The following is a 24,482-nucleotide window of genomic DNA, read 5'->3' as shown; positions in this document are numbered from 1 at the left end:
GATTAGATATGGCAAAGTTATTTCCCATGATAGGGGATTCTAGGACAAGAGGGCATGACTTCTAGATTGAAGAATGTCCTTTTAGAACTGAGATGCAGAGAAATTACTCTAGTCAGAGGGTGATAAATCTGTGGAATTTGTTGCCACGAGCGGCTGTGGAGGCCAAGTCAATGGGTGTACTTAAAGCAGAGATAGATAGGTTCTTGATTAGCCAGGGCATGAAAGGGTATAGAGTGAAAGTAGGGGAGTGGGGATGACTGGAAGAATTGGATCAGCCCATAATTGAATGGTGGAGCAGACTTGATGGGCCGAATGGCCTACTTCTGCTCCTATATCTTATGCAATATATTCAATGAATATACCTCCACAGTTCTTTGGGTGAAGAATTACAACAATTAGTAAGCCTCTGAGAGATGTTGTTCCTCTTTAATCCCCTTTAAATGGGTGATTGTTCTAAAACTATACCCCTAATTCTAGTTCGTTCCACTAGTGTATTCATAATTACAGCATCCATCCTATCAACCTCCCTTGGAATTTGTATGTTTCAATAAAATCACCTCAAGTTCTTCTATATTCTTAAACATAATCCCGGCCTTCTGTTCTTTCTTCATACATAAACCCCTTCATCCCACGAATTAATCTACTGCACCTTCCCAGAACTTTCTCCAATGCAAGAACATCTTTTTTTTCCCTCTAGTCCTGCTGAAGGGTCTCGGCCCGAAACCTCGATTTCACTCTTTTCCATCGATGCTGCCTGGCCTACTGAGTTCCTCCAGCATTTTGTGTGTGTTGCTTGGATTTTCAGCATCTGCAGATTATCTCTTATTTCCAATACAAGAATATCCTTTCTTAAACCAAAACTGTATGTACTTCAGTCTCACCAGCACACTTTAACGTTGCATCAAACTTTTATATTTTGTCATTGAAATGAAGGCCAGCATTCCAACAAGTCAACCCAATTACTTGTTCTGTTGAGGATTGTGATCTTGAGAAGATAGCAGTAGCTCCATGGTTATGTGGAGAGGTAGACAGGGAACGGGGAGTGGGGTGGGGTGTGGTTGTGTGTAGAGTTGCTAAAGGAAAGTCAATAAATTAACTTGATAGGATAGTTTCTAGCGCTGGCTTGGGCCCTACTTAGGCTACTCTCAAAAGTCAAAAACAGACATCACAAGCACTGAAAGCCAATTTCTGCATGAATGGTTTATAGACAACATGGGTCACACCAGCACCATTAAAATGACAGGTGGCATCCAAGTTGTGTTGCAGGTTATTGAAATACATTCTGACATGATGCGCCTGCAAAAAAAAAAGAATATGAACTGCCAATTTCTTACAACTTGCATGAACCCTTGTACTTATATTGTGTATATCAGTGGAATTGGTTCACATGGTACACAAAGACATGTAGGTTTGCAATCCAAATTCAGGAGTTCTTTGATAGTACATTGGTTTGTCATCACTGATGGCTTAGTAAATAGAACTGCAGTGGCAGTTTTTTCAACTAATATAAAACTGAAAATTCTGAAAAGCTAAAATAAAAACAAACAAACAAACATGACAGATCATTGACCTGAAATATTAGCTCTATTTGTCTTCCCCTAGTTGAGGCCTGACCTGCTGAGTATGTCTTGCATTTATTGTTTTCATTTTGTGACAGATTTGTCTCTTAAACTATAATGTAGAGAGTGAATGCAACAATTTGGTGCTGGCCTTCCAAAGCATCGCACATCTAAATATGTGTGTTTATTCTGTTTTGAGGCTCCTTTACTCTCTTGTTATAAATATACAGTGGATTCCAGTTAATTGGGTTATCAGCTAATTTGGAACAACTCATAAAGAACAAACAACTAATTGAGGAAATAGCTTTGATTCCCCTCATTTATTGGAATACCATGCCACTTAATTGGAACAGGAAACTGTTGCCAAACATTTGCTAAAGAGTGTCAGTCATATGTATGCCATGTGGCCATTAGACACCACACTATGCTTAGAGGAAACAATTTCCTAGAAACGACTAGAAGTGAAAATAAAACAATTTCACTACTTCAACAAGTTAAGGAGTGCAAAGGATTTGATAGTATTGACAATCAACTTGAATGTTACAATTAAAGTGAAGATTTGGAGGATGCAAAACATTGAATGCAGTGTTTGAAGGTAATCCACTATCTGCTTGGTTCTGGGTTGATTTTGTTCATTTACAATCAATCAAAAGAACATGTCATTCCTCCATCGATTACACAGTTTTATAGTACTGTAGTAGTTTTGGTAGTATTCTAATTTATTCTGTATTTCATTTAAATGCATAATTTGTTATTCAGTTAAATAGTAGTTTGTCTTTTTTTTATACCTTTTTAACTATTTCCATGAAACTTTGGCTAATTGGAGCAGCTGCTTAATTGGGCCAAAATGTACTGGTCCAGATGTGTCTCAATTAACCAGAATATACTATATTAATACACTATACTGTAAATACTCCTCATCTTAATTTCAGTCATTGGTTTAAACACACAAGCCTAATTTTAAAATCACACAAAATGGTCTGAATTATCACCTGCCATTTAACTTAAATAAAATATAAATATTCTAATTAATAAATCCTAAGAAAAACAAATAGAATCATGCACAAATGTTATCAAATTTAATTTAATCAAATATTGCTTCTATTATCTGGCTCATTATACTGTTGGCCTCAATACCAAATTCCAACCAAAACAATCTTACATTTACTGCTAATAGGTAACATGATTACATCTCCTCATTGGGATGAACCCTCAGATTCGTCTTCCACAATGATGCTGGATCACAAGGCTTCTTGTATGTGCTGCCAAACTTCAGAATTTCTCTCCAGTTTCCCCAAAGCCCAGTAAGAACCCTGATACTGTGAAACTTCATGACCCTTCATCTATGTTTAAGACTACCTCATACAAAGAAATAAAGCCTTCTCTTGTACTATCAAATTTCAATACAGGTCAGAGTGTTACCAAATCACAACCTCTAATAAAATCTGATCACTAAACAAATAAACATACAGGAATATTAAAGTTCAAAGTAATTTTCATTATCAAAGTACATAACTGTCACCACATACAACCCTGAGATTCATTTTCCTGTGGGCATACTCAGTAAATCTATAGAATAGTAACTATGACAGGATCAGTGAAAGATCAAATAAAGTGCAGAAGACAACAAACTGTGCAAATGCAAATACAGTGGCATGCAAAAGTTTGGGCACCCCGGTCAAAATTTCTGCTACTGTGAATAGCTAAGCGAGTAAAAGATGACCTGATTTCCAAAAGGCATAAAGTTAAAGATGACACATTTCTTTAATATTGTAACTAAGATTACTTTTTTATTTCCGTCTTTTACAGTTCCAAAATAACAAAAAAGGAAAAGGGCCCAAAGCAAAAGTTTGGGCATTCTGCATGGTTAGTACTTAGTAACACCCCCTTTGGCAAGTATCACAGCTTGTAAACGCTTTTTGTCAGCCAGCTAAGAGCCTTTCAATTCTTGTTTGGGGGATTTTCCCCCATTCTTCCTTGCAAAAGGCTTCTAGTTCTGTGAGATCCTTGGGCCGTCTTGCATGCACTGCTCTTTTGAGGTCTATCCACAGATTCTCGATGATGTTTAGGTCAGGGGACTGTGAGGGCCATGGCAAAACCTTCAGCTTGCGCCTCTTGAGGTAGTCCATTGTGGATTTTGAAGTGTGTTTAGGATCATTATCCTGTTGTAGAAGCCATCCTCTTTTCACCTTCAGCTTTTTTACAGATGGTGTGATGTTTACTTCCAGAATTTGCTGGTATTTAATTGAATTCATTTTTCCCTCTACCAGTGAAATGTTCCCCGTGCCACTGGCTGCAACTCAAGCCCGAAGCATGATCGATCCACCCCCTGTGTTTAACAGTTGGAGAGGTGTTCTTTTCATGAAATTCTGCACCCTTTTTTCTCCAAACATACCTCGGCAGAGATGGTGCTTGGTGTCGAAGGCTCGAAGTTTTCAGACGGACTCAGAGTCGGCTGTGGTCGGGTGCTTCCAACGCATCGACAGTTGTCGGTGCCTGGAGGTTTATGACAGAGAGAGTTTCTCCCTTCTGCCGCCTGCTATCAGGAGTATCGGGAGTCGATCGGAACTTTGAGACTTTTTTTTTACTATTCCCATGGTCTGTTCTTTATCAAATTATGGTATTGCTTTGCACTGCTGTAACTATATGTTATAATTATGACATTGTCAGTGTTAGTCTTTGGTTTGTCCTGTTTTTTTTGTGATATCACTCTGGAGGGACATTGTATCATTTCTTAATGCAGCATGCATTTCTAAATGACAATAAATGAGGACTGAGTGTCCTCATAATCTAATCTAATCTAATCTTTAACTTTGTGACTTTTGGAGATCAGTTCATCTTCTACTCACTTAACTATTCACAGTAACAGAAATTTTGACTGGGGTGCCCAAACATTTGCATGCCACTGTATAAATAAATAGTAATAAATAACAAGAACATGAGACAAAGAGTCCTTAAAATGAGATTATTAGTTGCAGGAATATTTCAGTGATGGGGCAAGTGAGTGTACAGTAGTTATCTCCTTCTATTCAAGAGCCTGATGGTTGAGGGGTAGTATCTTTTCTTGAACCTAACTTTATATAATTTTATATGTTAAAACAAAATTTGAGTTACTTATTGTTTTCTGACATAAAACCAAAATTTCCTTCCAATTTACCATGAGCAGTTACTGAAATCTATCTCAGTGTTCTAATGTTGCATTTCTTTCTGTTTCTTTTTGAGGCCATAAAAAACAGACTATTCAATTAACTGAAGCTCTTCAACAGACTACTCAATTAACTGAAGCTCTTCAACAGATTCACAGTTCATTTTATATGTCAATTTCGCCGTTGTCTGATGTTGCAAAGCCCACAGTCAGCAAAGGGTATGAATGTTCACTTTGTCAATTAGAATATACTGTCCAGGATTTTAGAATACTCTAAGGCATAAGTTATACAAATGTAAGCAAATAGTTTAAACTTTTATGATAGAGAACTATCTTAAAATTGAGCAGCTTTAAAGATTAAATATGTATTTGTTATTTTTCCCTCTACTGACTTGTATGTATGTTATAAAGTAGCAGAAAAAGCAATTAATGGCATAAAAATTGACTCCTTTCACATGTTGCTGAGTGCATATCTTGTTAGGAATGGAATGAAAGTTTGTTAAGAATTATAATAGATGTTTAGAATATGGTGTTTTGTGGAGCTTAAAGCTTTCTGGTCAACTTTTCATTTTTCAAATAGGGTTATGCCTATGAAGTAATTGTCAATTAAATTTTCATATGTTCATTTAATAATATGAATGTAATCATAAATGCATCACAGAATTTGGGGAATTTGGTCTAAACGTGTATACTGGTGTTTTTTTCTCTTTAAGACTCCTTAAATAATATGTTTTTCTATGTACCCCAATGCCTTCAATTTTTATCCTTTACCAAAACTCTTTTTGAGAAAAGAGATTGATTCAATAATAGTGTGTAGCAAAGCATTTCTTATTCTAGTGAGGCTCTTGACAGAGACAGAGAAGAGCATATTCATTAGTTCAGTAGGATAGGAGAGAAAGAATGCCCATGAAAAGATAAAGAAAAAAATTACTATCCTGTTCCCAGACCTGGTCTAGCCAATGCCAAATTCAATATATCTACTGCTGAACATATAGACTATGTGCCCAGTTCAGTCAATGGAACCCTTTTCAGATTGGGGTCCAATGCTATTGAACATAGTTTACTGTTTAAAATGGTTATGGATGAAGCATTCACATAGTTTCAAATGGCTCAAAGAGTAAGAGTGCTCTGCTAGACTTAATAGAAACAATTTGAGTCATTGCAATATCAGCTTTCCTCCTCCTCTTCCTCCCAACCCATTTTTTTCTATCACATCTGCTCATGAAGTCCAGTTTTCAAAGTATACTGAGCTTCCAAATGTAGCTCACCACTACTCACTAGCAGTTCTGTTTATCATCCAGTCTGAGAATAGTAAGTCAGAATCTACCCTAATTGTCCCTTTTATGCCTTAAGTGATCATATATATTTGAGAATATATTTGTTATATTCATTATTTAAGTGTTCAGTTTCTTCTCAACTTTTTTTCAAAACTCACCACAATGAGCCTTATGCCTTCTGGGTGTCTTTGCTCAACTACATGTTATAAATTCCCAGCCTTGCAGTAAGATAGCACACTTGAACTCTTTTACACAGACAAGAACAGGTACATATGAGAAGCAAATATGCAAGCAATGAAAGGGAGCCTAGATGGGTCACTGCAGTTGGAACATAATGATCAAAAGTGCCATTCAAACAATTTAAACAGATTCATACCAGAAAAGGGATCTAGTACTTTACCAGTGTATATGATGAATAAAACCCATAAGCAAGCTCAAGTCACAGCTTATGCAGCTCAAAGATGACCTGGAACTCAGGATTCCCTGTGAATGTGGAGCAACATACATCGGCCAGTCAGGCTGCACGGTGGAAACCTGCATCAAGGAGCACAGGAAGTGTATACATTTGGGTTACCCAGAGAAATTGGCAGTAGCAGAACACTGCATTCGGAATGGCCATAGGAGTGACACAAAGCTACTGCATCGCACCAAAGGCTTTTTGGGACCACATGGTGAAGGAAGCCATTGAAATAAAACTAGATGAAAAGACTTTTAGACAAAGGTCTTGCTCTAAGAAAGAACTGGAATTCAATTGTAAACAAGGTGGGAGAGCAGAAATCTGATTGGATGAAGACTAACCAGTCAGGAGGGATGGACTGCAGGGGTATAAATACCATCAGACTAGATTTACCCAGGCATTATTCCTGAAGAAGATGGCAGAGTTTGTCATTGAAACATCGGTTATATTTGATACTTGTACCCTGTTTGATGCCCAAGAAGAGTTTATTCAGATTCATACCATTTATGAGAGCAGATCCAGGTTTTCTTAAAGTCCGGACCAATTATGGTAGATGCAGATATTCTGGAAAAATATAAGGATTACAGTTAGAACAAAAGAAAAGAAACACATACTGTAAAATGCATAACAAAAGCAGAAAATGCTAGAAGCACAGCAGGTCAAGCAACATCGGTGTGGAAAGAAATAGAATTGGATTTAATGCCAAGGACTCTCCTTGAGAACCAAAAAAGTAAAGATAATTAAAGTTGCGCAGAGGGAATAGATGAAATTTCTGTAACAGTTTAGAGCTCCAGGTTCTAACAAAAGGTCACAGACCCAAAACATTGGCTGTTTGTCTTTTCACTGATGCTACCAGACTTGTTCAGCTTTTCCAGCATTTTTTATTCTTATTTTAGATTCCAGGAGCTGAAGTTTCTTTATTGATTTTTACCGATCAAAGTTGTCAGGGTAATAATTACATTCAAACATAGTGTCCAACAGGACCTCATGGTTAATGAGGAAGTTGGACACAGGGATTGGGATGAACTGGTGATGTATGTGTGGATTCACAGCACCTGATTTCAGAAGTCTTTTTTGGGGATGGATATAGGTATAGTGCAAATGTCCATGCTATCCAGTGATTATAGCCTGGTACTGCTAATCTTATCCACTAGGGTGATGACAGAGTTACTGATGCCTGCCTTTTAGCCCTTAGAAGTGTGGTTGATAGTTGGCTTGGGTGGAAGTTGGGTAAGGATGATACTGTTGCAGGCTGGCCTGAGGCAGGCACATCACAAACATACTTCAGGAGCCGTTTGATAAAGGTAGAGCTTTGTGCATAAGTATGGGGCTGGGGGTGGATGGAGAAAGGTGTTTTACATGAAAGTAAGTTGCAGAGTGTTATTTTGATGCAAAAGTAAATTTGGTGTGAGATTATGAGCAGTATTCATACTATGAATATGTATACAATGTGGAGTTTTCAACCATTGATTTTAGCATCAAATTAACTTTCAAAACCATTCAAATTAAGTCTTGTTATCTTTACATAAATGCTTGCCTTCGTATGATTAGAAGGAACTGTCCATCATGTGATCCTACTCAGTGCATGTGTGGTTCCCTATACCAGGCATATTAACTAGATTCTATAGCACTGCTACATTGGCATGCATTATATTTGTTCACATTTTCAATTATCTACTTTCAAGACCAAAATTTGCTTTATGTGCTATACCTAAATGCTGAGCTTGCTTTAAGTAAGTTAATTTATATCATTAATTTAGAACTCCTAAATTTTATGCATTTGTCTGGAACTAAAATTCGGATTATAGTGCAGAAAGAACAATTTTGCAACATTTTTCTTTGACATTGCATTTCTAGGACCACTGATTTATCTCCAACTCCACCAAATCACGGGGAGACAAGAAAGGTTTGCCACTATAAGAGCCAACTTTCAGCTACTAAAGCTTATGCCAAGCTTATGCAAGAGAAAAGTGAGGTAATTTTGAAAAACAGCCGGTTATGCTTTCAGCAGGAGCTAGAGGAGACACAACGTCTCCTGGGAGAGCAACAACTGAACAGCTTACAGGTAAGTTAGGATAACCTTAATATTGTTTGTTCATGTGGATGTTTTAAAATAATCATTTTAATTTGCACAAAGAATTAGGAAAGACTGAATTACATGCAGTTACATTTGATAGACCCTCTAGAAGTATTTAGATTGCAATGCACAATGGATCCGTTTGTTTAGTACAACGAAGTAGCATGCCAATCCTATATTGCTTGCCACTGGCTGCAGAATTCAGCAAAGGATCTTTACCAATAGTTAAACTTAGCCTGCACTACATGAACAACCTGTACCTTTTAAAGGAGAGATGCATTATGACTAGAGCAGATGCTGGTAGATATGCTGTTGGAAATCTAAGAATAGCTCATGCAAGAGAGCAATTTCAAAATATCTGGACACTGCTCTGGACTCTTGGAGAATTATATGGAAAGAAGGCTTTACATAATATAAAAAATGTAGAACATTTATAATACAGGAGCCTATTTGATCCACAGTGAATGCATGAGTCAAGATGCTACTCAGCCGAATCCTACCTTCCAGTATTTTAAATGAAACTGCAGATCACTGAGTTTCTCATATATTTCCAAGTATCATTAAATCTGACATGAGTCTGTCTCATCTGCTCTTTCAGGTAGTGAATTCCAGACCCATACCGACCTCTAGGTGTAAATTTTTCTCATCTCCTGTTAATCATTTAACCAATTACTTTAAAAATTTGTTCCCCCTTATTTGATCCCTCAGTCCTGGCAAAATACTCAGACTTTCTCTGCATTCCTCCAATGCAATCACATTTTCCATGTAATGTAGTAATGAAAACTATATTGGAACTCGAGCTATGGTTTAACTAGTTTTGTATACGATCCTAGCATAACCTCTCCTTCCTTTTAAATGCCATGGCTAGTAAACGGAAGCATTCAGTATGCATTTCCTTATCAAACTTCCCTGCTATCTTTCAGGGTCCATGACTATATACTCACTCTGTGCCTTCCATTTATTCTGTATTTCATTACCTTGTTTAATTTTCCCAAAAGCATGATCTCACATTTTTCCAGTTGAAGCAGTTGTGCAAACACACACGAAGCATGCCAGATGCTGCTGACATGCCATCTTAAGTATTTAGCAGTACTTGTCATAATTAATGTTGGTCTGATATGTGCGGCACAACCTTGTCACCATAATGCATAATTCTTGCACCAGTTCCATGGGGAGGAGCTGACATGAAAGGAAGAAACAACTGGACCACCATACCAGGGATGTTTGATGGATCCTTTTCTTAAAGCCATTGTATTGATATAGCTGTAGCAGTCGTGCTTCTCAACAATGGTGAGCCTCCAGATGTTGAGATGGTAAATTTAACAATGGTGGTGATATTAAAATCTGGGATTTTTCTTATCAGTGATGTTCATTGCCCAGTATTGTATAATAATATTATTGTTATCCATTTCCTGCTGTATCCTGCAAGTTGAATTATGAATAGTGTATAATGCAATATAGTGTTATCAGTGTTAGAGTTTTTTTACACAGAGAGTGTCACACCTCACTATCAGGTGTGGGTAAGCGTTGCCGATGAGGGTCACCAGTTGGAAAAAACACGGATGGTATGCTGCAACAGCACATTAGTGCAAGGGGTTTTATTTAGCACCAGGTGGAAAAAATGCAAAAGCTGCCCAAAAGTTGTGTAGAAAAAATATTACAAGTAGACAAATGAAAAAAAATACAAAAATTTACAATTATACAGAGGCTTTCTCCATGACACACTTTGTCTTTAACTTTTCAATATAAATCAACCACTATTCACCAAATGTCAGCTCCAATCTCACACCTCTCTAGCAAAGCCAGGCTGAGGGTTTAAATCTGCCTCTGCCTGACCTAGAGGGACCAAAAAATTCTACTGTGTGTGAACTACTGGGGAAACTAGACCAGGGACAGAACGAGGAGGATTGACTAACCGGGCAAAAGAGCAAGGTTAGTGGGAGAATTAGCAGTGCCAACCTGTTCTGTCACAGAGAGGCAGGTGCCTGGAAAATGCTGGAAGAGGTAGCAGAAACAGTTTTGATAGGGACATTTAAGGGGTGTTTACATAGGTACACAAGCAGGCGGGGAATGAATGGATATAGACCACAATTAGGCAGATCAAATTAGCTTAACTTGCCATCATGGTCAGCACAGACATTATGATCCAAATGACCTGTTCCTGTGCTGCACTGTTCACCTCAGCAACCATACCTACATGACGTCTATAGTCAAGTGGTTCTGACAAGATATAAACTGAAAGGTTGGTCATCAGGTTATTGGTGAATTGGTACTATTTGATGGAACTATTAAAAGAAATAGGCTGATGATTAAGGACAATAATTTGTTGGATTAGACTGATTCTATTTTGAAAGCACTTTTCTACATTGTTGCCTGTTTCAAAGTTTCTTGGGCAACTGACCTGGCTAGGGTACTGGCTTATTCTGGTCATAGAATTGTGCCACATAGAAATCAGCCCTTTGGCCCACCATGTCCACGTCAACCTTTATTCCCATCTACACACAACCTATTTGTCCATCTTGATCAGTATCCTTATAAGTTCTGTTCTTTTCAAGAGCCCATCTAAATAACTCTTATGCATAACAATTGCATCTGACTCCACCATTTCCTTTTTCAGCAAGACTCAGATATCAGCCACTCTCTTTGTGTAAAAAAAAAGTCCTTCTAATTCCCATTAAAACTCCTATACACATTTACTATATCTACCCCTTGAAATTTAATGCATCCCTCAGCCTTCTTCACTCCTGGCAAAACAAGCTCAGGTTATCTAATCTCTCCCCATGACCAGAGTCCTCTATTCTAGGGAACAGGCTATTCCCAGTAAACTTCCTCTGAACTCTCTCCAGTGCAACCATATCCTTCCTGTGGTGTGGCAGCCAAAACTGCATACTATGCTGCATGTGAGATCTAACCAGTGTTTTATAAACTTGCTGCATAACATCCCAAATTCTATATTCTTTGCCCTATAAGCCTTTAGGGCTACGAGTCAGAATTCTGTCTGTGCCCTAAGTTTTCACCATTCCCAAAAGCAAAAATACTGCGGACAACAGAAATCTGTAATGAAATCAGCAGTTGGTGGAATACTCACAAGACTAGACAATATTTGTAGAGACAGAAAAGTACAGTTAATATTTCAGGTCAATGAACTCTTATCACCTAATCTAAACAACCTGTTTCTTGGTTTCTCTAATCCGTTTCTGTCAGATTTGCTGAGTACTTCCAGTAACTTCCTTTACTTCAGGACATTCAGTCATTTCCCATTGTCAAAATAAACTGAAGCAAATTGGCTAAATATCAACATCTTATCAATGGAAATTTTAAGGAAGTGTTGATTATGATCAACCTTTATCAGCTTTGACTGAAAATATTCAAATATTCCAGTGGTTTTCTTGCCTGCACTTTATGATTTTCACCACATGGTGGAACTTTAACTATCTTCCAGAATGTTAAGACCTTGGCCTCAATACCGTCTTATGCAATTGGATCCTTGATTTCCTCACTTGCAGACCCAATCAGAACAGAATGGCAACAATATGTCTTCCACAATCTCCATCAGCATAGATGCAGCATAAGGCTGTGGTGATTAGCTCCTGCTCTACAAACCTTATAGCTATGGCTGTGAGGCCAAGTAAAGCTTCAATGTCATACTTGCTGACGACACCACTGTTGTTGACCGAATCAAAGATAGTGACGAATTGGAATATAGGAGGGAGACTGAAAATCTGGTTGAATGGTACTACAACAACAGCCTCTCACCAATGCCCAGCAATGGAGAATACTAAAAAAAGTAGTGGATACAGCCCACCATTGAGCACATCTAAAAGGAACAATGTCATAGGAAAGTAGCATCTATCATCAAGGAGCCTCACCATCGAGGCTATGTTCTCTTCTCACTGCTGCCGTTGGGAAGGAAGTGCAGCAGCAGTAGATCCCACACCTCCAGGTTCAGGAACAGTTATTACTCTTCAACAATCAGGCTTCCGAACCAGCAGGGATAACTTCACTCACCCCAGCACTGAACACAACCCATGTACTCATTTACAAGAACTCTGTAACTCATGTTCTCAGTATTGTTTATTTATTTATTCTTTTTTTTAATATTTGCACAGCTCAGACATACTTGAACAACAAACATGCTCCAACACAGGACTTATCCACATTTATATGGACATAGATTCTAAGCAAATCCAGATGCAAACTGATATCACTCCCCCTCAACACATTCATAATGTTGCCTTTAGCCTATATATTGGTATTCCCACTCATTCTCACTTTCCCACAGTTCTGATCCTCTTCCTTGTTGTCCATCTTCCATTTCTTCCTCTCTCCGCTTAAAAGTTCCTCAGTCTCCACTCCTCTGAGTTCTCCCCTTGCCTCACCAAATTCTCTCTCCTTTTCCATAAGACTATAAGACATGGGAGCAGAATGAGGCCATTCAGCCTATCGAGTCTGCTCTACCATTCCATCATAGCTGATCCCGTATCCCACTCAACCCCATACACCAGCCTTCTTGCCATATCCTTTGATGTCCTGAACAATTAGAACATCATGGCTCCTTAGCTCTTCAACTGCTTGTTTTCTCCAAGACAATCTCACAATCTAGTGTCACTCACCCTCTTGAGGGCTGGTCATCATTTACTGATTGCCCAATGTCAGCAAAGCGCAGTCTGTGCTGATGGGTTCTAACATACAATTTCCTGACTGGTGGAGGTACATTCATCCTACGGGAACCAGGGCATCGCATTGATGTGCCAGCATCACTTTGCACATCCAATAATCCTACACTGATAGGACCACTCTCTCCCATATTCCCCTTAAACTCAGGGATTCTGTGGGGTGTGGAGTGCTTCAATCCACCATGCCACCCTCAAATTTGTAACTTTAACCACTGATTGTTGGGGTGATCTTAAAAAGTATGTCTGTTGATTTTCCTGGTACCTTTTAAACTTTCCTCATTGATTCTAGCTTAGTTTTCCAGCAATTTACTGAGAAAGAAATATGAAATGCCATGAAGTTACAAGTTGCGTAGATAATTTTCTCCAGCTACAAGGTTGATTATACCACCTGGGAGCCCAGGTGTGATCTGCTTACGTGCTTTCCACGTTGGTGAATGCTATATTTAAAGACATAATGTTAAATCTCACAAAAGCTATATGGGTGGTCATCTCTATCAATATTATCAATATTTCATACTAGGATATAGTAGGAAACCAGAGCATCAAGAGGAAATCCACATGCTTACAGGGGGAACATACAAACTCCTTACAGGCAGTGGTGGGAATTGAACCAATTGGTGAAACCTGGCACTGTAAAGTGATATTCTAACCACTATGTCACTGTGTCACCTTTGGATTGTGGGAACAAAACAGAGCAACTAGGGAAATCCCGCATGGTCAGAAGGGGAACATGCAAAATCCACACAGACTATACCCAATGTCAAGATAGATCCTTGGTCCCTGGAGATGTGAGACAACAGGGATAACTGCTATAGAACTAATGCCCTCTGAAATGACTTTTTTGTAATTGACTCCAATATTTTCTGTTTTCACTGTCCCTCCCTCCACTTTTAAACAATGCTTATCCTCTGCAAACCCATTTCATAATTTATATAATTTTGGAAAATGTTGGTACTTTTTAAAGTAATTTTTAAGCCTAATCCTTTGACCACTTTATTTGGTATTGTTGGAGGAAAGGATATTATTTTGGAGAAATCTGATTTGCACATTTTGGCTTTTATTTCTCTTATGGCTAGGAGGGTGCTCTTGCTTAAATGGAAAGATGCGGTCCCGCCCACTCACATTCAATGGCTGCATGATGTGATGTCATGTTTAAATTTACAGAAGATTCGGTGTTCAATTTCTGAATCTAATCAAGACTTTCAAACATTGTGGGACCTTTTTTGAACTATTTTCAAAACCTTTGCTTTGTTGTTAAAGCACAGATGATGGCTAATAACATACTTCTTTTTCTTCTTTACTAATCAGCTTTGGTCTTGGTAGTGGGTTAGATTTTTTCCCCCATATAATAAATTTACTATATTTCAATATTATGAATTAATCAATTTGTATGAATATAGAGTAAGAAGTTTGTATGTGCGATTTAGTATAATGTATTTGATATATTTCCTTTTTCTTGAACTCTGTTTTCTCCTATGTAGAAAATTAATATTGAAAAAGTAAAATGTCAACCAATACATTCACTATTTCCATGGCTACTTCTTTAAATCTTCTGGAATGCAGATTATTATTAGTCTATGAGGATTTATCAGATTTAATTTCACATTTTTCCCTACACTATTTTACTTCATTAATAGCTATTTCCTTTAATTCTTCCTTTTCATTAGATTTTCTGCAAAGTTATTTGCTTTCTCTTTCATTAAGACAGAACCAAAGTATTTATTTAATTTATTTGTAATTTACATTAAGTTTCTCCATAAGACACAGGAGCAGAATTAGGCTATTTGGCCCATTGAGTCTGCTCCACCATTCCATCATGGCTGATTCATTATCAATCTCCACCCCATTCTCTTCCCTTCTCCTTGTAACCTTTGGCACCCTGACTAATCAAGAAGCTATCAACCTCCTCTTTAAATATACTCAATGACTTGGCCTCCATAGCCATCCCTGACAATGAATTCCATAGATTGAAACCCCTCTGGCTAAAAAAAAATCCTCATCTCAGTTCTAAATGGACGTTCCTCTGTTCTGAGGCTGTGCCCTCTGGTCCTACACTCCCCCACTATAGGACACATCCTCTCCATATCCATAGCTAAACACTTGACAAGTAAAGCTAATCTTTAATGATAATCAGTATATCTATCCTTAAAGACCCTTAAAATCCTGCCTTACTAATTTGATTGAGTTTCAGAGGAGATAACAAAATAGGAAGAATAGTAGATGAAGGAAGAATAGTAGATCTTATCCATATGAACGTCGGGAAGCCATCTGATAAGGCCCTGCATGGTACGTTAGTCCAGTAGATTGGGGCACATCAAATCCAAAGTGAACTGACTAGTTAGATCGAAAATGGGCTGGACTTGGAGATAGAAGTCAAAGGGTAGTGATGGTAGGATTTTTTTTTGATTGCGAGTATGTGACAGTGATCAATTGCATACATTATCCTATTTACATATAACAGGTTTCCTGGTTTCTGACTGTAAGGCACCTACATTTGCTTCAATAAATCTTTACATATTTCGAGATTTTTTTACACTCTTGCAGATTTACTCTCGTGGTATTCTTTCTTGATCAATGTTCTGTATTATTATAGTAAAACATCCTTGCTCCTGCTCTCAAAAACTCAGAAATGAAAATGAAAGGAGATCTCATGAACATATTTGTAAAGGTATTAACAGGGCTTGACAGTGTAAAGTTTCCCTTAGCTAGAGGGTCTAGAACTTGAAGACACAGTATCAGAATAGGGAGAAGACACTTTAGACAGAGATGTATAGAGATTCTCCTCAAGGGGTGGTGAAGAAACTGTTTTTATTGCATTCTAAACTGCTCCCATTCCTCAGGCTTAATACTTTTTCTGGAAATTTTATATAACTTCACTTTGGATCAAATACTCTTCTGAAATTCTTTTATTAGGCATGGCTGGGGTAAGGCACAGGATATGTTATGATCTTATTGAATATCAGTATAGGTTCAAACGACCTCATGGCCTGCTGTTCCTGGTTTTCATATTCTGGCATTTTCTGCAATGATTCAGAGAGAGAACCAGTCATTATCTAAATTGTGGTCTGGCAGTGAATTGTCATCATGGCAACCCCATTCTCCATTTTGCAAGCAATTGCGCTAATTATCAACAAAAATTGTCTTCCCACAGGTATTTTCATTCAACACAGAATAGATGGAGGGTTATAGTCTCTATCACTGATGTGTAAAGAACTAATGCTTTACCTGCCCTGCACGTGCATGAATGACTTCCAGTCTGAATTAAATCTCTTTGACCAGTTACTTAGTCAACATGCCAAAATGCTTTATCAATCTGCTCCAGATCTGCAAAAGACGGTATACAATTCACTAGCAGCAGCAAGTCTTAGGAGACAGTTGAATATTTTCCCTTATTTAGATAGCTATTTTAGCGACCTCTTCCGTGCTACATGAATAAACTCAATACAGGATCCAAACTATTAATGCCTCTTTCAGGAAATTGCGATCAACAGCATATTACCAAGATCTAGGCATATACTTATTATCCTTTCTCTTCGTGAATATGAAACTTGAGCAACTTAATAACAACATCTAAAGTGCTGGGGAAATATGAATAGTGCTTCCGGAGGCTCCTCCGTGTAAGTGGGAAGGTCACTGCACGGGTGTTCTCACCACAGCCAATGATTCTGAAGAGCCATTTTTTAGATCTGGACACTGTACATGGATACCTATTTATTAATTTACAACTCAAACCTACCTACAGGAAAGATATCAATATGATTGAAAGAGAGCTGAGAAAATTTACAAGGATGTTGCCAAGACTTGAGGACTTGAGTAATAGGGGAAGGTTGAATTGATTAGAAATTTATTCCCTAGAGCATAAGAGAATGAAGGGAGGTTTGATAGAGGTCTATGGATAGTGTAATCTCCTACTAGATTCCTTCCTCTCCAGCCCCCCATCTGGCTTCACCTATCACCTTCTAGCTATCCTCCTTCCCCTCCCCCTACTTTTTTTATTCTGACATCTTCCTCCTTCCTTTCCAGTCTTGGCCCAAAATGTCGACAGTTTATTTATTTCCATAGATACTGCCTGACCTCCTGAGTTCCTCCAGCATTTTGTGTGTGTTACTTTGGTTTTGCAGCATCTGCAGAATTTCTCATGTTTAATATTTAAGAGAAGTTTGGATAAATACATGGATGGGAGGGATGGGAGGGATATGGAGGGGTATGGAGGGTTGTGTTCCAGCTACAAGTTGATAGGACTAGATATAATGGACAGATGGGCTGAAGGATCTGTTTTGTGCTGTAGCACTCTATTGCTCTAACTCCAAGTTCACAGATGATACTGCTGTAGTGGGCCATATCACAAATGATGAGTTGGAAGAGCTCAGTAACATGGTGTCATAACAACAACCTTTCTCTGAATGTAAACAAAAGAGCTGGAAGGAGGTTGATACTCATGCTCTATATCAATGGTGCTGAGGTGGAGAGGGTTGATCTCTTTACATTCCCAGGAGTGAACATCATCAGTAGCCTGTCCTCGTCTACACAAGAAAGCTCACTTAATGCCTTTACTTTCTCAGGAGGCTAAAGAAATTTGCCATGTCCCTGTTGACTCTTACTAATTTTTATTGATGCATCATAGAAAGCATTCTATCTGGATATATAATAGTTTGGAATGGCAACTGTTCTGCCCATGACTAATAGAAATTGTGGAGAGTTGTGGACACAGCTCAGTACATCACTGGAAACCAGGCTCCCCTCCATGGTCTCAGTCTATACTTCTTGCTGCCTCAGTAAAGCAGGCAGTATAATAAAAGATCCCACTCACCCCAAATATTGTCTCTTTTTTCTTCTCTTGTCAAGCAGAGATTACTAAAGCCAGAAAGCATGTACCACTAGGTTCAAGGATAGCTTCTACGTGCTGTTATAAGACTATTGAATGGTTACCTCAAACAATAAGATGGACTCTTGACCTCACAATCTCCCTCATTATGATCTTGTATCTTGTTGTCTATTTGCACTGCACTTCCTCTGTAGCTCTCACACTTCATTCTGCATTCTGTTATTGTTTTACATTGTGCTGTATGTAATGAATTGATTTTTCTAAACAGTATGCAAGACAAGGTACTTTTCACTATACCTTGGTATATATGACAATAATAAACCAATTCTACTTCCAAAGTACAATTTGTGCTACTGCTGTATATGGGTGAGTTCTAATGTCAATAGGGAGAGTTGATTTCAATTGATCCAAAGCCATGAGATTGATTATGATCTTGAAACTGTGTTAAAACCCACCCCTGACTTGGGCAATACGTCTCCCCTGTGGTGGATATACTTTGTAGATAGGACAGGACACACTGGAGATGATGATGAAGATTAGAATATAAGCTCATATATGTATAAGTTGGATTTACCTCTTTTTGATAAATGTGACAAATGGAAATTGTACCCTTTGCATGTGACCCCTATCTGATTTTCAGAGTTATGATTAAGGATAGGACTGCTAAGGCCAAGTGATTGGGTATATTTAAAGCGGAGGCTGAGAGGTTCTTGATTAGAAAGGGCATCTTGATTAAAAAGGGCATCATCCCTTTCTTGATTAGAAAGTGAGAAAGCAGGAGAATGTTGTTTAGAGGAGTAATAAATCAGCCAGCTTGGAATGGTAGAGCAGATTCAATGGGCCAATTGGCCTAATTCTGCTCCTATGTCTTATGATATGTTCAGAATCTAATCTGAACCAGATTCTTGACGCTGTATAAAAGACATCAAATACATTTCAGCATTTGAATGCAACTGTAAATGTTAGTTAAAGGGATCATTTTTTTTTCTTATGGAGATCATTATAGGGATTCATTTACAGGGCAAGAGATGGCCATCACTTCATCTTGAGGTTGAGGACCATAACTCCTGACCTCATGTTGCCTATAGTACTTTGTTCAAAGGATTCCTGGTGTCAAGAAGAGCAGTTAGGAGAAATTGCAGTTGATAAAGGAGATTACAGGTCAGAAACTCCTGATTAGGGTTGGGTAAATGCACTCATGGGCTCATATTCTAGCAACAGCCTTGACTAGCTTGACCTGGTGTATTTAATTCAGTTTTCCTTCTTGATAATCTATCAGACATCAAACAACAATACATTTTATTTCTCACTAAAATCAATGTGTATGGATGATACCATATGCAGGAATGTTTTATATTTCAAAAAGAACTACAGAATATAGTAATGTATATTGTACATTCATAATACATGAGCACATTGTTGAAAAATACACTGGTATATTTGAGAAACGTTAATAGTCAATGATCTTTTTGTTCCTTATATATAAAACAATGGGAGGAGAAGGTGGCGGCGCGCCTGTGTGTGCGCAGCCCTCCGGTGAAAAATGATATCGTATCTGTTAAATAGGGGCTGTGGACAATTCTGATTTGATGGAGAATGGACATCTGGAGAAATTTCTGAAACGCCCGTTAGCTGCTGTCGTTACTGTGTGGTCGGGAATCTTTCGGAGGGTAGCCCTCAAAATCCCCGGCCTTGCCTGCTTTTGGTGACCGAGAAGGAGGTCGAATCGTTCGGACAGAGATGGCGCTCAGTACTCGGTGTCGGAGAGCTGATCAGAGCTTGAAGTTTTCGGATGACTCAGAGTCGGATTGTGGTCGGCATGGCAGGGAGAATTTTTCTTCCTTCTCCAGTTTGCGTGAGATGTGGAACATTTGAGAAATTTTGAACTTTACTGTGCTCATGGACTTCTTCATCAAGTTATGGTATTGTTACACTGTTTGTAACTATATGTTATAATTATGTGGTTTTGTCAGTTTTTTCAGTCTTGGTTTGTCCTGTGTTTTGTGATATCACACCGGAGGAAATAATGTATCATTTCTTAATGCATGCATTACTAAATGACAATAAAAAGAGGACTACGTGTCTTCATAATCATAGTATAGCTCCATGTATTTTTGTTTGAGTTTAAAACATTAATGAAAGTTCTTATCCCCATTAAAATTTATGTAACTACTATACAAACTTGTCAAAATGTCAGCAGTTTTATTCTGAACCTCTTTGACAGGAGTAGATAGCTGTTGTAAGCTTTTGATAAGTATCTGATTCCTGATGTTGATCCAGGTCTAGCATATAGTAGTGTCAGCTTGGTTTTCTTGAATAACATACTGTAGTAGTTATACTTTCTTTTTGGCACCATGAAAAAATGACATTTGCAATATTAATGTTTTCTTCACATTGCCTCAAAATAGTGGTTTCAAATTATATTAAAAGAAGCAATGCTTTAAATACTTAATGTATGATGTGATTGATGTTTATCTTCATTTTAAGAAAGTTTAGATTGTTGTATAGGCTGCGGCCAATGTAATGAGATCCCAAGAATGTAATTCACAGGTAGTGTTACGAGAATACACATAAAATTAAGATGTTTGCTGGCCTGGGCTAGCATCAGTGGCATCAGCAGTTGGTCTGCCACCTGCCCTCAGGGGAAGGAGAGATAAGGAACAATGGAGCAGCGTCTGGAGATGTGTAATGAAGGGATGTGGGAGGGAGAGCTGTCTGGAGCGGCTCCCCCCTTTGAACCCTGAACTGTTTGAAGTGATGGACAGGCGATACCCCAGCAGGGGGATAAAAAGGGACAGGTTCGCTAAGACAGACACACACGCCACCCGAGGTAACGAGACCCTGGAAGCGGTGCGCCTCTCACGAGTGGTGAGAAGTACCGGACAACGCACAGGGTGGAAAGGTACGATCAGCGGGAACCCGGTGTGTGTCCGCCCTTGCCTGGGTGCCGGGTTCACTGCAGAGGATCGACCGCATCTGGAGGAGGGGTCACAGTCGGTGACCTCAGGTGACATCACCAAGGACCCGCCCAAAAGCTGTTTGTGAACCATCTCGCTGGTCTGTGAGTGAAGCCGTTCTGAATGATGAGTTGTTCCTATTCTATCTCTCTCTTCCCCCACGTTGTCCACCGCCATGGCAACGATTACTGCGAACTGAACTACTAAACTGGACTGAACTTTGAGTCATTTTGAAATTGGTCATTTACCCCTAGACAACGATAGAGCTTGATTGATGCTGTTATCTTAATTCTGTGCACATGTGTGTTTATCATCACTGAACTGTTGCATTTATTATCCTTTCGATTACTGTGTTGCTTGTTTCTGTAATAAAACTTTCTTAGTTCTAGTACTCCAGACTCCAACTGAGTGATCCATTTCTGCTGGTTTGGCAACCCAGTTACGGGGTACGTAACATAAGTGGGGTTCTCGTCCGCGATTTTGAACGCTAAATTTGGGACGGAGTAAATTGATTGGGTTAAAATTCCCGAAAGAAAGAAAAGACAAACAGCAGAAATGGAGGTTGAGGAATTTATAAAGGCGCCGACCTTGGAGGCATTAGAGGATGCCAGGAAATCGGAATTGATAGCTGTGGCAAAACGGGTGAATCTTGCTAAGGTGAAGTCGACAATGAGGAGAGAGGAGATACACAGAGCTATTGTAGAGCACTATGTATCTAAAGGTGTGTTTCCCCAAGGTGAGCTGGGGGAGGTGTCTATTGAAAAACCTGCTGGAGACGCGGTACAGGTACAGCTTGAAAAACTGAGACTCGAGCACGAGTTCCGGGTACGGCAGTTAGAAAGGCAGGAGAAAGAGAGAGAGTTAGAAAGGCAGGAGAAAGAGAGAGAGTTAGAAAGGCAGGAGAAAGAGAGAGAGGTAGAAAGGCAGGAGAGGGACAGACAGTTGGAGAGAGAAGAGAGAGAGAGGGACAGACAGTTGGAGAGAGAAGAGAGAGAGAGGGACAGACAGTTGGAGAGAGAGGAGAAACAGAGGGAAAGGGAATTTGAGCTGGAGAAGTTAAAGATAAGGGCCGAGCAGGGGCTCGTGCCGAACCAAGGTGGAGGGTTCCGGGCGACCCAGGAGGTTAGGCTGGTTCCCCCATTTGACGATACCGATGTGGATCGGTACTTTCTCCATTTCGAAAAAGTGGCCATAAGTCAGGAATGGCCGAGGGATAAGTGGGTTGTCTTACTTCAGAGTGTACTGAAAGGGAAGGCCCAACAAGCTTACTCCGCTTTATCCGCGGAAGATGCCCAGAAGTATGAGGTGGTGAAGGAGGCCATCCTCAGGATTTATGAGTTGGTCCCGGAGGCATACCGGCAGAGGTTCCGGAATGCGAGGAAGCAGTGGGACCGCACGTATTTGGAGTTTGCTCGTGAAATGCAAACATATTGTGAGCGTTGGTGCGCCTCGAAGGGGGTAGAGGGGGATTATGACAGACTGCTGCAGCTGATTCTGATTGAGCAGTTTAAAGGTTGTGTCCCTGAGGGTATGAGACCCTACCTCGATGAGAAAGAGGCAGCCACGTTAGCCGCAACTGCTAAGTTAGCGGATGAGTATGCGTTGACGCATAAAATGAAGTTTGCCCCGAGTAAAGGCTACCAGAAGGGTAGTCAGGACGGAGGGGAGAGTCCGCCGGAAAAGTCAGAAAGTAAGCCGGGGACTAGTGAAAAGGATAAGGTAGACCGGGAGCAGTCTGGTAGGAAGTCTCCTGGGGTCGTCTGTTATAATTGTGGGAAAGTCGGACACTTTGCGTCCAGGTGCTTTGCCCCAAGGAAGGAGACGGGGAAAGGAAAAGCGGAAATTTTGAATGGCTGTATCGAGCTGTTAAGCGAACCGCTAGGGAAGGACAGGTCTGAAAAAGTCCAGGAAGGGCGCGAGAGGTTTATCTCGGCCGGACTGGTGTCAGTGAAGGAGAGGTTAAAACCAGTTCCAGTGCGGATCTGGAGAGACACGGGAGCGTGTCAGTCACTAATACTGAAGAGTGTATTAGAGTTTAGCTCAGAGACCCAGACTGGGGAGGTAGAGGTCAAAGGTGTTGGGGAAGGGACAGAGTCAGTCCCTTTGCACCAGATACATTTACAGAGCAACCTGGTCTCTGGACTAGTCACGATCGGGGTGAGGTCCGAATTACCGATGAAAGACGTGGAAGTCTTGCTCGGTAATGACATCGCCGGAGGAATCGTGTTCCCAGTCGTGAGATTGACGGGTCAGCCTGCCAGCATGGAGGCCCCGCCCGCGATGGTGAATTTGGCTGAAACATTTCTGCCAACCTTGTATGAGACAGGGTGTAGTGAGATAAGAGGTAGTGAGGGAGCTGGGACGGACGTAGCAGTAGCCAGGAAAGAATTTGTGCAGACGCAGGAGCGAGACGAGGGGCTGATGGTTTTGGCCGAGACCGCTCTCTCTGACACAGCCTTGACAAGCTATTGTGCGGATAAGGAGGTGCTAAGGAAGAAAGGGAAATCAAGTACAGCATCCGCAGATGAGGAGTGGGGGGTGGTGCAAAAGAGTTATGGGGATGAGGTTTTTAACATGGCCCACGAGGTACCCCCCGGTGGACATTTTGCGGTGCTGGAGGAAACAGTTGGTGGAATCATGAAAGAGAGTTACCGGCTGCCCAGGGGGAAAAATGTTATTGATCATGACCGACGCGAACTGAGACGGTCACCGGCTTTTGATATGCTAACAAACCTAGTCGGTGTTAGCGTGGAAATCAATGAAGCTAGGGGCCCCCTGCTAAGAGGAAAAAACCATTTTGAAAAGATTAGGATGGGATCGGTCAGATGGGAGAAGGCTATTGTTTTGGCCAGGTCTACTGATAAGGTCTCTCCCTTAATCCCCGAAGGAGTAATTAAACGACTCGCACCCATGTGTTTGATTGTCCCGAGGAAATGCAAAGAACTGGGACGTTGGGTGATTGTGGTTACAATAGGGCGGCCAAGTAAACAACACCCATATTTTTTGAGTAATTCAGTGACTAAAGGGCTGATGAACACAGAGGTGTGTATTGGCAATTTAACACGGCTGTCTGAAGCCAGCTTGATAGTGAACCTTGGAAAAAATGAATTCGGCCACACGAATGTCACTTACCTGGGAATTGTGGTGACACAGGGGCAGCTGGCAGTGATGCAAGCTACAGTGCAGGCTATCGCTGACCTCCCAACCCCGACAGACAAGAGGGCCCTCAGAAGGCTTTTGGAGATGGTGGGGTACTGCAGGAAGTTTTGCAATAACTCTGCGGTCAATACCCGTCCCCCTCCTACTAAGCCCTTGCGAGAGAAAATTGAGTCGGAATGGGACGACCCTTGTTGTTGTGGTCCGGGACAAAATCAAATGAGAGGTTACATTGGTCGCAATTCATCAGTGTTTTTGGCCACTATGAAGTTTGCTGAGTTGGAGCCTGGTCTAAGGGATTATTAATAATACGTGTAAAAGGAACAGAAAATATGATGGCTGTCTGTCAAGGT

General features: G+C 40.0%; 1 protein-coding gene across 1 annotated transcript in view; it reads left to right on the top strand.

The window, feature by feature from the left end:
* cep126 (centrosomal protein 126) overlaps positions 1 to 24,482 on the top strand; it is a 97,622-nt gene that overhangs the window by 24,042 nt on the left and 49,098 nt on the right. Inside the window, exons 4-5 of the mRNA XM_063054891.1 lie at positions 4,782 to 4,923; positions 8,296 to 8,503. Coding sequence (XP_062910961.1) covers positions 4,782 to 4,923; positions 8,296 to 8,503 — 350 coding nt within the window. The remainder of the gene's footprint in view (positions 1 to 4,781; positions 4,924 to 8,295; positions 8,504 to 24,482) is intronic.

Source organism: Mobula hypostoma, chromosome 7 (genome assembly GCF_963921235.1).
Source record: "Mobula hypostoma chromosome 7, sMobHyp1.1, whole genome shotgun sequence".
Taxonomy (NCBI): Eukaryota; Metazoa; Chordata; class Chondrichthyes; order Myliobatiformes; family Myliobatidae; genus Mobula; species Mobula hypostoma.
This window is presented reverse-complemented; position numbering and strand designations above follow the sequence as displayed.